At 61.1% G+C, this 14,055-nt stretch overlaps 1 protein-coding gene across 1 annotated transcript in view; it reads right to left on the bottom strand.

Moving 5' to 3' along the window:
* Positions 1-11,081, bottom strand: part of GRIN2A (glutamate ionotropic receptor NMDA type subunit 2A) — a 65,066-nt gene extending 53,985 nt beyond the window's left edge. Inside the window, exons 1-3 of the mRNA XM_087728462.1 lie at positions 10,903-11,081; positions 10,007-10,187; positions 8,377-8,784 (exon numbers count right to left, since the gene is read on the bottom strand). Coding sequence (XP_087584588.1) covers positions 8,377-8,781 — 405 coding nt within the window. The 5' untranslated portion in view covers positions 8,782-8,784; positions 10,007-10,187; positions 10,903-11,081. The remainder of the gene's footprint in view (positions 1-8,376; positions 8,785-10,006; positions 10,188-10,902) is intronic.
* Positions 11,082-14,055: the final 2,974 nt, after the last annotated feature.

Genomic DNA, 14,055 nt, shown 5'->3' with positions numbered 1-14,055 from the left:
TGGAAGACCAAAAGGAACAAATGTTCTAGGGAACATTTTATGTGTCACAAAGGCCACATGGAAATGAGGAAGCCGGAAGCGGTATTTGCGCTGCATGGAGGCGCCAAGATACAGAGCATCTTGGGCTGGTTTGGGTCCAAGGAGAAGGAACACAGAAGCTCCATTCAAGGATGGCTTCCGGACAAGAAAGGGACCCTTCCTAAACTTTTGCCCAAGGCAGATCAGGGCTGAGGGACGATACAGATCCTGGCTAGAAGGAAACAGCGTTTCCCAGCTGCCCATCAAGTTTGGCCTCAGAGTCATAACCTCATCGTCTCAACATGAAAGCCAGCAACGCCATCCTGTCTTTCGGCTTTGAGGCGGATGCTCCGTATGGCCATCATCATCCGACTATCTTCTGCGGAGACCTCTGAGCCCCTGTGCAAAGGCGGTCAAAGCAGGGGACACATTCGGCCCGGCCGTTTCCAGCAGGGCTATGAGAACTGCAGAGCCGCCAAGACTAGCCGCCTTCCCTTTGATGGGAGAGAACGGCTTCTTAGCAGCCCCCCCCCAAAACTTCAGCAGAGGGAAGATCACACTTTAATCAAGGGTTACACAACGAAACGCTTTGTACAAAGACAGGCCATAAAGTGGCTGGAGTGGCCTTGGCTGCTCGGAGGAGGAGGGAGGGAGTGGGGGGGCAAGAAAGGAAGAAGACGGACGGAAAGGAGCCTCAAGGACGCATCCTGGACTGCTGAGTGCCCGGCCACAACCCATCCCCCGGGAGATTTTCTCTCGCTCTCCGATCTCCATCCCAACACCGGAGATCTCGGTACTTCTTAATTAAAGCACCTTGACCTAAAATGTTCCTCTGCGCCAACGGCAGCTTCAACCACTTTTCTAGCGTCTCCATCCCTGGGCACCATTTGCCTTTAATCAAAACCTAATTGCGTATAAGAATGTTTTCTTGCGGCTAAATTGGGGGCAGGGGAGGGAGGGGGGCGAGGTTGTTTTAATTAAGAGCAGGAGAGGAACCTCTCCCATCATTCAGGACAAGCTTCTCCTTCCTCCCCCCCCCCCAGTTCCATCAGTCCACCCACGGGGGGCCAATCCCGGTCACTGGTCAACTCAATCCCTACCCAGACCTGATTCTGGGCAATTTCTCTTCTCATCGGGCTTCAAGCGGGCGGCCACGGATGGGGCTGCCCCAGACCATCAAGCGTGAAGGAGCAGAGCAAAGCTCTGGACGTTGGCCAGCCTTCCTCGCGGCCCATCAGCTCCTGGACTACGATGGTCCTGCCACTAATTCCCTCCCCTTCTCTTCTTCTTCCTCGCTGACTGTCCTCCAGGCCAAAAACCAAGGCACAATTTCTCTTCCATCTGGAACCCACATGGTCCAGCTCGCTTGGCTGTGTGGGCTGTGGTCCTCTGGACGGTCTCCAAAGCCTTTGGTTTTCTGATTTATTGGACAGGTTCCATTCAGTTCTCTTTCCTAGTGGAGACGTTTTTATTTTTCTTGAATGGCAAATTGCTTTGGGCAGCTCTGGGCCCTGAAAGAAAACTCTCCCTCTCCACCACGAGCCTTTCGGGCCTCCTCTGCGAAAGCGGACGAGGGTCAGCTCACCCGGGTCTTTGCACACTCCCAGTTTTTTAACTGCTTCTCACAAAGCTGAAAAAAAGGAAATCTCGTCTGGGGTGAGCATAAAATTACCCACCCCCCTAAAAAAAACCAAGTTGGCCACAGGACTGTCCCAGGAATTCAGCAACAAAGAATTGTCTCCCTTCCTTGCAAAGTTCTACGTAAAGCCAAAACCTGCTAGAGACCCCCCCAGCATGTAGAGACCCCCCCCCTTCCTTTATTCCCACAAACTGCTATCTGCAGGTAGACTGCCATTGTACATGGAACATCCAACAGTTCTCAAGGGAACCAGCAACTTTGCAGAACTGATGCCGCAATTGATTTCTGAACTGGGTACGCCCCACCACTTCCCGGCTGGGTCTTCCAGGGTGGTTCATGAGCACCTTATCTGAACAGGCCTGGCAGATAAGGGCTTGGTGGGCTGGCAGGCCCAACTCTCGTGGGGTATAGGCCCCAAAGCTTTCTGCACCCCATCACCCAGGCCAGGCTGCCTGGCACGCGGGAGGTGGATGCAGGGAGCGGTGGAGATTTAGGTCATGTTTTCAAAATCTATTTTGGGTAAACACATCCTCCTCCTCCTCCTCCTCCTCTTCTCCAACTGGGTGGCATTTAGGGCGCTCCGCATCCCCTCTCGACACTGCTGAAGACCAAGCCGTGCATGCTGGGTTCCTCTGGCTGCCATGACTGGCCTCCCACCCAGGGCAGCTGCTTTGCCCGCCTGCAGGAAAGGAGAAGCAGACGCTCGGGGGCTACAGCGTTGCCTGGGAGGGGGGTAAGGACCCTGCCTCCAAGCCAAGGGGGGAAGGTCTCCAAGGGCAACTGGTCAGCCACTGTGGGAAATAAAACACTGGGACAAAAGCAGTGGGGGCTCCTTCTCTGGGCTTTTCTTACCAGAAGGCATCGGAGGGGGTGAAAGTGGGCAGAGAGAAATGGAAGTGGGTTGCCAAATTGTGCCCCAGGGGAAAATCCTCCAGAAGGTGTGGTATTTTCCTCAAATAAACAGACAGATTGTCAAGCGCTCCTCAAATAAATAGCCTCAGCCACTCCTTGGAGCTCACTGGCAGCTCTTAAAATGTGCAACTTTGATCTCCTCTCGGGCTCCCGTCCAACTACCAAACGGCTTCCTTTTATATCAGCCGCAGAAACCTACGACGTTGGCTCTTAGGTGCATCTGACAGCTGGTGGCCAACAGCCATCCCAAAACCAGCAAATCTTTCCTTATTTACTCAGGTGGGAGCGCTGAACCCAGAGCAGGAGGAAGGCTGCTCCCAGCCCTGGGTGGGCCCAGCTTGACCCCAGGAAAGATTTGACAGTCGAAATGCCGATGTAACATTGGATTCTTGGTCGGGGTGAAAGAGATGCTCTAAAGCCACATCTAGAGGGCCGGGAACCCAGGTGGTGGCGGTGGCTTTTTCTTTTTTTCTCTCAGCAAAGCACCATCTCTCACAGGGCCCGGCCTGGATGCTGGGACGGAAGCCCCTTCGCTCCGCAGCTCCTCCGTTTTCCAAGCCAAGTTCCTCTGAATTCTTTCTTGCAACTGCTGGGGAGCAGCGAGAAAGAGGTTGCAAGCAATAGGGGCTGGGGGTGGGGGGGGGGAGAGTGCGCATGGGGCCACCTAGGTGGCGTGGAATCAATTGCATAAGCTGGGATTTTGTAGCTGGATGTCAGCCGTTTAAAAAAAAAAAAAAAAGAGGAAATCCAGCTTGTGTTTTTATTTATTCATCTTTACTAAAACCTATTAGCTTTCTTGCTTGGGAAAAACACCGAGAAGAACCCGTATTCTCCATTAAGGAAATCTGCAGTTTGAGCACGAGTCCCGCAATGTGCAGCCCAAGCCTGTTTCCAAAGCTGCCAGAGTCGGACTCCATGTGGGAGAACCTCCACCCTGAGCACTTAGCGCCATGAAACATTCATGGCTCCATCCTCGGCCCATCGTCTTCTCGCCCGAAGACCAAGTCCTGGCCAAGCAAGACCCATGTGCGGAACATGCCGGCACTCTCAAGCACGGAGAAACCGCTCCGAGGGGAGAGGAGGGGGGCCTGCACAGTTGGAGGGGAGACTTGATTTTCAGCCCAGCCATTGAGGCGTCTCCTTATGAGATCCCAGACCATTGGTGATCTGTTTTGTAGCCCCCTCCTCTAACACTTAAACCCACCTTTCCTGATCTGCTCCTGGCAGAATTCTCCCCCAGGAGGGCTCTCAACCGTGGCCGCTTTCAGATGGGTGGGCTTCAACTCCCAGAATTCCCCAGCCGGCCTGGAAGTCTAGAGCAGGGCGTCCGACCTCTGCAACTTCAAGATCTGTGGACTTCAACTCCCAGAATTCCCCAGCCAGCAAGGGAGGCGGCCTTGAGTGCCTGAGTGGCCGTCTCTCCTCCCTGGGCAGCTCATCGGTTCCGATAATCCCCTCTGCATTCCTCTACCCTGCCTGACTCTGAGGAGGGGGCTAAGACCCATACGCCAGGGCTCCCGGTGGGCTTGGGGGACCCCAGCAGAAGGAGGGTTGCATGAGGGGCCCAGGAGGTAGCAAGGCAGGGGACCCCACAGTCTCTAGGAGACCCCTGTGTTGGCCTCCCTGTCCTACGAAGCCCCCAAACCGACTCTTGCCTGGGAGGGCCTGGGCAGCTTCCCCCAGAGTTATGGGGAGGTGGCCAAGCCAGGCGCAAGGCTTCGTTGACGTCCTGCACTCAATCCTAAACCACGGCTTGCCACGTGGCCTCAGTCCAAACGACGAACAAGATGCATGAAGGAGGCTGTCTGGATTCAGACAACCAGCAAGCCAGAAAGTGCAGCTGGGAAATGGCAAGGCTACCCTGGCCACAACAGGCCAAGACGAAGGGCCACAACCCCCCCATGGGTGGTCCCTCGGATGCAGAAACGGGCCACGGTTCCCCTGGTTTCCTCCAACGCAAGTCGGAGTCACTGTTGAGGGGGCAGTTCCCCCACGCGGGGCAGCAACCAATATTGGCCCTGGGTTCAAGCCGTAAGTGGTTTGCTGGACTGCAGCACGTGGGGCTTTGGGGGTGAAGTCACGGAGGCTCCGAGCCGCGCTTCCTCCCTCAGCCAACCACGGCTTCTCCAAGGAGCCCTAAGTAAGCAAAGGCAACTGTGCGTGAGCGCCTTCAGCCTTCGACCCAAATGCTCCTCCGGGTACTTCAGCCGGGCACTTCCCATGCCAGTTGGCCCACCGACATCTAAATACAGTCATGTGCCAATCTTTACCGCTATTTCCTCGCCACCCACACACATAGCGACGGTGCCTGGACGTTCCCCGCTCGAGAGAACTGGCCGCAGAGTCGGGGGCCCCCGAGAGACCCAGAATTGTCTGCCACAACTTAAAACAACAACTTTGAAGGCCTGGTGCGGGTCTCCAAGGCCTGGTCAAGTGTTCTGCTCTCCCCACTGCACCAAAATGAAAAAGGGAGAGAGGAAAACTATTAAACTGTCAGATCCAGTTAAAGGCAGCAGGTTCTCGGACACCCTTAATAGATGACAAAGCGCAGAAAGAAAACATGTTTGACAGAACCAATATGGTTCGGTGGCGGCCAAGGAGCCAAGGCCACCACTTGGGCCTTTTCAGTGGGCTCCTCTCTCAAAGGAGGGGCTGGTTGCCCACCCTTGGCAGAGGACTTGGGACCAGGGGCAGGAAAGACCCCCCAAAGGCAGCTGCTCCACTGGCACCTTCGGCCTGCTTGATCTTCGGATCAAGGCCTGCTCAAGGAAGAAGCCTCTGCAGCAGGAGGTCCCCTGGGGGGGGGGCTCCCCAAAAGGAGCTGTGGGTGAGGTGCACAATAACCCCCCCCCCCGATTCAGGCAGGAGAAAGACGAGAAGGGGGGGTTATAAAAGGTAGGGGGAGCCTCATTAAGAAACAACATTGGAAAGTTCACTTTGGAGGGATCCATGGAGCAACCGAGGAGCCCTGAGGTGGTCCCGGACATTTCTCCAAGGGGGGGGCTCTGCAGCTGGGAAAGGAGTGGGAGGGGCCCTGGACCCGGGAGAGCCAACGGCCCTGTGACCCCTGGGGGCTGGTGGGGAGGGGCCGGGGCTCTCTAGGTGGCTTAAACCAAACCTTCAACCCTTTGGGCTCCCCCGAGGCCCCCGAGGCCCTGCCCACACAGGGGGAGGCGGGCAGGGGAGGCCCCCGGGACACCCACAGCTGCTTGAAGAGACTGCGAGTGGCCACGTTCACACGACTGAAGTGGGGACCTGATGTCTCTGTGCCGAGGGCCAACCCCACCTTTCTTTGTGGGCTTCTGATCGGCTGCAGCCAGGGGGGACTCTGGGGTCTGAAGGGGCAGCAGCCCAGCTCGGCCGGAGGAGGCCTGCAGGTTGGCTGGGACCGGACCCCTCCCACTCCACTCACTGAAAACCCTCGCCACGCACGGCCCCTCGGGCACCAGGGGCAACCTGCCGGCCAACGAGGCTGCCGGCTGACCCCCACTGGAGGCCCAGCGCCAGCACCAGGAGCGGACCCTGGACGTTGTCCGGCTGCCAATCCCCGTGGAGAGGAGGGGAAGGTGTCCCCTGGGGCCCCCTCCTCCAGAGGGGCTGCGAGCTCCTGTCCACACACTTCACTGCCGCCTCAGTTGTGCAACGCTTGCAGCCCTGACACAGCAATTTGAGTGATGAACACACACACAGACACACACACACACCCTGGGTCCACAGGTCTGTTTCAAGGCAAATCTTCTCCCTCTGTTTCCCCTGCACAGAAGCAGCCTCGGTAGTGAGTGGCACCTGGGAGCAGAGAAGAGAGGCTGCGGGGGGGGGGTCTTTTTTCTCCTAATCTGCCCTTTGTTTTGGGGGGAGGGGAGGCGGGGGGGGGGCTGCCCTGAGAAAGGATTTCTTGGAAAGCCAGAACGGCCTCCCTGCATCCTCCACTCTTTACGTAAGTGGAGGCAAGATTGGTTCCCCAGCCCTTCAGAGATTTCGGGGAAGGCGGCAGCAGCACCCCAATGCCGGTCCACCCATCGTCCGCCCTGGAGATGCAGCGGAGGAGGCAGGGGGCTCGCCCGCTCCCACGTGCGGAGCCGGCTCACCTGCCTCCTCCCTCTCCCTGCTGCATTTCAAGAGGCACCAACTGCAGCGGGCAGCTCGAGGCCGACCGATTGCTCCCCTCTGCTGCGGCCGGGTGCGAAGGGAAGAGACCACGCTGGGCAGCTCAGGGAGGGTCCCCACCGCCTCAACCCACCCGAGGAAAGCCAAGCAGGGCACAGAGGGACCAGCGCCAGACCTCCCTCCGCCCCCATGGCGGCCAGTGTGGGCAGAAGAGGAAGAGCTGGAGAGAAGCGAAGGGAGCCCAGAGGATCAGCCGAGAAGGGCAGTCCGGAGAGGCACCTCACAAGCCCCCTCGACCTCGCCCTGATCCTAAGCGGCTCCACACAGGCAAGGGGGGCCCTTTTGTTGCCCTGAGGGGAGCCTGCTTAGCCCCCCCCCCCCCGAGGGACCCCGGGCTGCCTCTCGAAAGCAAAGGGAGTTCTCCTCTACACAGGTGGCCTTTACCAGGCGAGCTTCAGGAGGTGGCACCGGCCACGGGTGGGAAGGAGCAAGAAACCAGTGTGGCTCTCAGCTGCTCCGGCCTCTAAGCGGGGCCTTCGAGCAGGAGGTGGGAGAGGACACATCACCAGGGCAAGGCCCCCCCAGCTGCACCAGAGGCTGACCGGGAGCCAGCCCACCCTCACTGTACCCACCGGTGCCAAGCACAGTTCCACCAGCAGCCTCATCCTGACTGGCCTCTGGCACGGAAGCCCCACCGTGCCCAGCAGGGGCCTGGCTCCACTCGCGTGGCCCCCTGCACATCTGCCGGGCCCTCAGGGGCCCATGAGCGTCTCGCTCGCTGGTAACAAAGCCTGTGCAGGGAAGCAGAACTTCTCCATGGGCCTCTGACCGGCTGAGCCCACCCCCAAAGTCCTCCCCCCCCCCAATCCTGGAATCCGCCCCAACATCCGCCAGCCACCTCCTCTCCCCCAGTCCAAAGTCTCTGCCCCAGAAGCTGCCAACGCAGCCAGGCCACGGCCCACAACGCCAAGCCCCCAAAGAGGTTAAGAGGACCCTGCCGGAGTGGCCTCAGGGCTGATGCACAGCAGCCGTCTCTCCAGCAACGCTCAGGAAGCCCCCCAGGCAGGTCAGGCACAGAAGGACCCCTGGCCTAAGAGGCCCTGGGGGGCAGGAAGGAATCCCAACCCCCCTCCCTCCCTCCGACACCGTCAGACACGCCAGGGGGCTCCACCTGGCAAGGACCCCCGAGTCCACACAACGGACGTTGAGGTCAGCAGGAAGAGTTTCTTCTACACCCAGGATGGAAAATAGCCACCCTGAAAGTGAGCCCCCACCACTCCAGGCTGCCCCCCCACTCCAAATCCTCCCCTGGCTGGGGACTCATGCCACGGGACTCCCCGAGACCTCTCCCCCTGGCTGATCTCCAGAGAAAGGCGTTCGCTAGGCCTCCTCAGCCTGGAGCACCGTTGGAGAGGTGCATGTTGAGAAATATCGAACAACAGCTGGAAGGGACCCTGGAGGTCTTCTAGTCCAACCCCCCTCCTGCTCAAGCAGGGCCACCTATGCCACTTCAGATGAATGGACCAGCCTGGCCCTGATTCTACCAAGGAGAGCAGCATTCTAGGCGGCGCCAAGGGGCAAGAGAAGGCACAAATGCAGCCCCACAGACCAGCAGACAAAAGCCCCCCACCCCCACCCCGTGACTCCCAGAGTGGAGGAGCCCCAGTGCCCCTCGGCCCTCCCCTCCTCTCTCCCCCTACCTTCTCTGCCATGATCATGGAGGAGCCTCCGTGGATGCCCAGGATGGGGATCAGAGTCTGGGCGGAGATAAAATCCAGGATCTGGGCCACGGCCTCCTGGCCGCTGTCGTCTCCGAAAAGCACCCCGTGGATCTTGGTGCCCGAGATCAAGTCGCAGATGTGGGTGATGATGCTCTTGGGGTCGGTCTGGTTGATCAGGAGGGGCACCACGTTCACGTCAGTGGGGAGCCCCCCGGCCACATCCCGGCTGCTCAGAGCACGGAGGTCTCTTTCCGTGACGCTCGGAGTCCTCCCCAAAATGACCGCAACGTTCAGGATGGGGGAGCTTCTCTCCGCCCCGTGGACCAGAAACGCGTGGAGCACCAGCAGATTCCAGCACACGCATGCCATCTTGACCAGCACCATGCCCTGCAAAGGGGGCCAGAGTGAACCCGGGCGCCCTCCTGCTCAGCCAGAGGGGCCGGCAGAGACGTTGGCAGGCAGAACCCAGACCGCCGGGCCCTCTGAAGGGGTGAGGGCGCCGCATATCGTCCCCCTGCCTCCCACCAACCCTCCGCTGGCTTCAGAGCAGAGCCGGCAGCCCGAGTCGCCTCGTGTCGCATGCCTGCAGGAGCAGCTGGGCAAGACCCTCCTTCCCGGGTGGGAGAGAGAAGCAGCCCAGGATGGTGGGGTGGCTGGGGGAATCAGGGAGGGGCTGCTGCCCGTTGAGAAGCTGCTGAGCCGAGCCGGCCTGCCGCAGCCAGTGGAGAGGAACCACCGCCGGTAGCTCCTTACAGGGGCATCCTCCAGCCTCCTGGCCAGTGGGATGGCTGGCTGACCAAGCTGAGCCAGCCGCATCTGTGGCACAGGTTCAAGCAGGCCGATTCCACCAGCCCCTCGCCTGCCGTCCGACCCACCTGCCCCTCCCCAGCTGGACCTTCCTGGCTGCTCCCTTCCTGGCCTCCAGGCACAGGCTGCTCTTAGGGGACATGGAGGAAGGGGCCCCTCCTGCAGGATTGGGGGCCCGACTTCAGGCCTCTTCCTGGAAGGACCCCCCCCCCAATCTCTCCATGTCTTCTGGAGGGGGGGCTGCTGCTGCTGCTGAGACCAGGTGTCCTACATCTTCCCAGCCAGACCATAGCCCCCTCCGGCCCAAGGGGGGGCTCATTGTGCCCAGTCCACCAGCCCCCACCCCCAGAGCTCCAGCAAAGCAGGGCTCCTAAAAAGTCTGCTTTCCCCATGCGGAGGGGGAGGGGGAAGTGCGTGGGAGGAGGGGGTCGCTGCAGCCCCTGCCCACTCCCCTCCCCCCTTTGCAGGCTGCATCTGGATGCAGCCTCAGAGGTCGGATCTGTTGCAGGGCAGATTTACCATCCCCCCCCCCCACTGCAGTCAGATCAGGCAAGAATTTTGGTGAAAAGGAGGAAGCTTTCCGTGGGCCTTTTCAACTCGCCTCATTCATTCCCGTTTCGCCCGGTCCTCTAAACGGCGCACCAGGCTGCCTGGCTGGGCAAGGGGGGGGCGCCCCCTTCAAACTGCAGCCGCCCATTCTTGGCTCCCCGTCCCGTGGGGGGGGGGGGAAGGCCAGCCCGGAGGGCCCCCCTGGCCCCGCCCGCCCGCCTCCCCTCCCGGCCGGAGGAGCTCCGCTGCTTACCGGGGTCGTGAGAAACGGTAGACGAGGCGGCCGCAAAGTTTGGCATTTCGCAGGGCTGCTCAGCGGCGCGCGTCAAGGGGGGCTGCCGTCCGTCCTTCCACAGGCGCCGTCGCCGGGGCTGGGGTCGGCACTCCGCATCGCCTCCGCTGGCGGCGGGGGGGCCTCTCGGGGCAAGCGGGCTCTGGGCGGGTCAGAAGAAGGCCGGGCAGGTGAGCGGCGGGCGAGCGGGGCGCGAGGCCGCTGCCAGCGGTGCCAAACAGCCGTTTAAACAAGCACCTTCACACGCCGCCGCACTTCAGAAAGTTGCCGAAACGCCACCCCAGAGCCACCCTCCGGGCTGCGGCCCGCCCTCCGGGAGCACGGGACTACAAATCCCATCGCCCGCACCGGCCACGGCGGAGGGGGGGTGATCGGGCCCTACGGACGGCCCCAGCGCGGGAGGGAGGGGAGGGAGGGGGGCCTTACTGACCCCCGGGGGCTGCCTCTCCATCTTCTTCGGGACCCTCTCCCGCTGCCTCGGCCGGGCCGGCCCTCCCCGCCGACCCGACCAGCCCCGCGCGCTCCCCTCGCCCACACCGGCTCCGGGCACGTCCTCACCGCGGAGGGCGCAAAGCCGGGCGGGGGCTCTGCGGAGGCGCAGCCAGTCCGCCATCCAGCCAGCTCCGCCACGCTCCGCAGCTTCTCGTCCGGGAAAGCTCCCTGGGCGAGGACGGCTCGCGGGACCCTCCCCAAACCGCCCCGCATCACCCCGGCCAGCACTCTCCCCCCCCCCGGGCTCTGCGGGGCTGCGACTCCACTCAGGGTGGAAGCTCTGCGTGGAAGCGGGGGAACCGCGCCGCCGACCCCGGCCCTTCCTGCCCGCCGCCCGCGCCTCCCGGCCGTGCCGCCCTACTCACCGCAGCGCCGGCCTTCGCCATAATGCCCCGGGGGGCGGCCGCCCCGCATCTCCGAGGCCGTCCGGGCAGCAGGCAGAGGCGCGCCGCCGCCGGCCCTTCCCTCCTCGCGCGGGGCGCCTGGCTCGGCTTCTTCGCAGGGCAGCCGCCGCCGCCGCGCCTTGCGCCCCCTCCTCTCCCGGCCCGCAGCGCCCGCGCGACTCCCGCAGCCGCCGCCGCCGCCGCCCCCTCCTCCTCTTCCTCCTCCTCCTCCTCCCCCGGGCAAGTTGGCGGAGCGCGCGGGCCAAGGGCACCGGCCGGCTGGCACGCAGGGCGGCCTCGCAGCCCAGCGCCGCCCCGAAGCCACAGCCAGTCGCCGCCGCCGCTGCCCGGGTCCCGGAGGGGAGAGTCTGCCCTGCGGAGCGCGCTCGCTCGGCCGCTGCCTCGCCCGGGACCAGCGGCGGCGCTGCAGTCCGGCGCCGGGCGGAGCTCAGCCGCGCAGCAGCCCAGCAGCCCAGCAGCCAGCCCGCCGGCGGGCGGACAAGCGGAGCGGCCCTTCCCCCGCCCGGCACGGAGGGGAGGGGAGGGGGCGGAGTCGCCGTGGGGCGCAGCCGGGGCCCGTTTGGGGCCCCGCCGCGTCTCCTTGGAGAGCCGAGGACGGCCGGGCTCCGCGGAGCCTCCACGTGCCGCCCCGGCCGGCCTGATCTCTGCCGAAGCTGCGGAGCCCAATCCGGGGGGCTGCAGCGTCTCTATCAGGAAGCCCCCGGACCGCCCCATAGAGGGCAGGCGGGGGTGGGTGGGTGTCTTGGTCCCTGGGGGGCCGCAGCCGCTCCCTGTGCAGCTTCCTTCGAAAACCAGCCCCCTCCTCAATGGAAACAGGGGTTTTGCCCCCCCCCCCAAAGGTCACCATGAATGACAGGAAACAAATAAACCTGATTTAAAAACTCTCCAGAGTGTATAGAAAGGGGGCGAGAGCAGCAAGGCAGCCATGTCTGCCCTTGAAGGGGCCCAAGTGTGGGTCAACCTGAAGGGAGTCTTGGGCACCAGCCTAGACCCAGAAAGGGGCTTTTTCCCTCCTGCCGAAGGGCCACCCAGGGCCCCAGCTCCACACCTGGGCAGCTTCTGCTGTAGGAGGGCAGCTTCTGTAAGTAGCCCTCTTCACTCTTTTCAACTCTGCAGGCCTGGGGCTTCGGGGTCTCCTCCCCCTCCCCTTTTCTCCTCCCCTTCCCTCCCCCTCCCCATTGGAAATGCGATGGGCTTAAGCTACCCTACAGAGCTGGGGGGGGGGGGGTGGAGAGAGACTGGTAGCATTCCATGATATGAAAGAGACCACACTTTCAATTCAAAAATAATTAAGACACAGCAGAAATCCAATTCCTTTGAATGGAAATGAGTCTATTTTGGGCTTAGGTAGCGCTAGCGAGGTTTCAAAGGAGCCTCACTTGCATCACACGGGCGCTGGGGAAGGGGCCGGCCTTGGAGGGCGTCCAGAGAGAAACACAGCCAGTCGGTTTGCTGTTGGGCAGCAAGTTCTTTCCAAGATTCCAGCAATGCCCCAATTTCAGCTGCCATCCCCGTCTTCCCTCACCGGGGAATAAATTATACCAAAACAATCGGATTTAGCCCCCGCGGATGGTGCGGTTGAACGTGTGCCAAGGAGATGGCCGGCTGGTGGCTTTGAGACCCAGGCAGCGGGCCTGGCCTCTTGGCATGCAGAGCCAGATTCCGGAATCTGCGTCTCCAGAACCTTCCGGCGTTTTCTTACAGCCCACCACAAGTTTATGATTCCGTGTTAGGCAACCAAGGGCAGGAATTGGGGGTGCAGCAGGAGAGCCGAGGCAGCGGATGCAGAGAGGAGAATGTAAAAAGGCCGAGGGGAAAAGAGGGGCAGCTTAGCTGGGAGAGTCCCTTCTGGATCAGGGAGGGCCGGAGGGTTTCAGCAGCCACAGAGGGGGGGGGGGAGGGATGTCTCTCCCCCTGGCAGAATCCTGCAAGACAGGAGAGAGGAGAAGGTCCAGGGGAGGAGGGGGAAAACACAACACCAGGCAAGTCCCGAGAAGGCAGTGGTGGGATCTGGAGGAGGAAATGCCCAAGGCCCTCCAGCAACTGAGGGAGAGACCCCTGGCTCTATGGAGGGCACAGCTCAGCCCTGGCAGGAGGAAGGTGCTGGACGGGCAGGCAGGCGAAGGAGAGCTGCCCGAGGCCTTCGCCATCCTCTCGGTCGGCAGCTGCCTGGAATAAATGAAGCTTTGGGCCGTTGCCAAGGAAATATGGTGGACGTGTCCAGAAAGTCTCCAGGAACTGGGTCCGGTTCAGCTGCTCTAGAAATTGGGAGCGGCTGGCAGAGACCCCGCTGCGAATGCTGCCTTCTCGCACTGGGCGCTTTCCTGAGGACCAGGAGACCAATAATCCACTGCAAAATTGTGTGGGTTTCCTTTTGAATCCCTTTCCTGGCTTCCCTTTCCCCCTTTTCGCAGGAATAAGACTCCGACTCAAGAGGTGGTCAGTCAGCATCTCTTGAATCCAACCGAGCATGAACTCATGAGGGCTAGAAGCTTGCTTTCTTTTTTTTAAAGAAAACCTTTTTTGGGAACGCTACCTTTTGCTTGCTTCAGAGGGTGGAGAAAAGTCATCGCACCCAAGATCCCAGAGGGCCTTTTGGGCAAGCGGGAACCTTTGGGTCTGCAGAAGGCTGTGTTTCTCCGTGTGTGAGGCAGGCAGCAGAATTATTCTGCTCAATTTCTGTCCAACCGCCTCGCTTCCGCCGGCCTGACCCGCTCTGGCCTCGTGGCAGAGGATTATGGAGAGTCGGTGCCCTAATGGCTTCTCTTAGTGCCCCGCACGGAGTGTCCTTGCTTTCCTTGAGAATTAAAGTGGCTGCTGGTTCCTGTAACGTTCCCGTGGTTCGTCCATGAAGCCAATGTGGAGAAAAGACAGGACACGACCTTTCTCGGGATGGAGCGACGACCCAGATTGGGGGTCTGGTAGCCCCTTTTATTGAGATAGGACAAAGGCAGGAGGAGCAATAGCATGTGGTTAAAAACAGCCTGTAAAAGTACAATTTCTAATCTACTGCTCAGTGAAGTTCTGTCTATATATGGTCAAATCCTGGGCGTCAATGGTAGGGCACATCTCAGAATGTTATGTTATGAACTATCAGGATGTTATGGCGTTTTA

This window comes from Thamnophis sirtalis, unplaced genomic scaffold, assembly GCF_051295495.1.
Source record: "Thamnophis sirtalis isolate CommonGarterSnake01/CBP01778 unplaced genomic scaffold, rThaSir2_p1.2 scaffold_14, whole genome shotgun sequence".
Lineage (NCBI taxonomy): Eukaryota > Metazoa > Chordata > Lepidosauria > Squamata > Natricidae > Thamnophis > Thamnophis sirtalis.
Note: the sequence above shows the minus strand (reverse complement) of the source record. Positions and strands in the feature narration are given on the sequence as shown.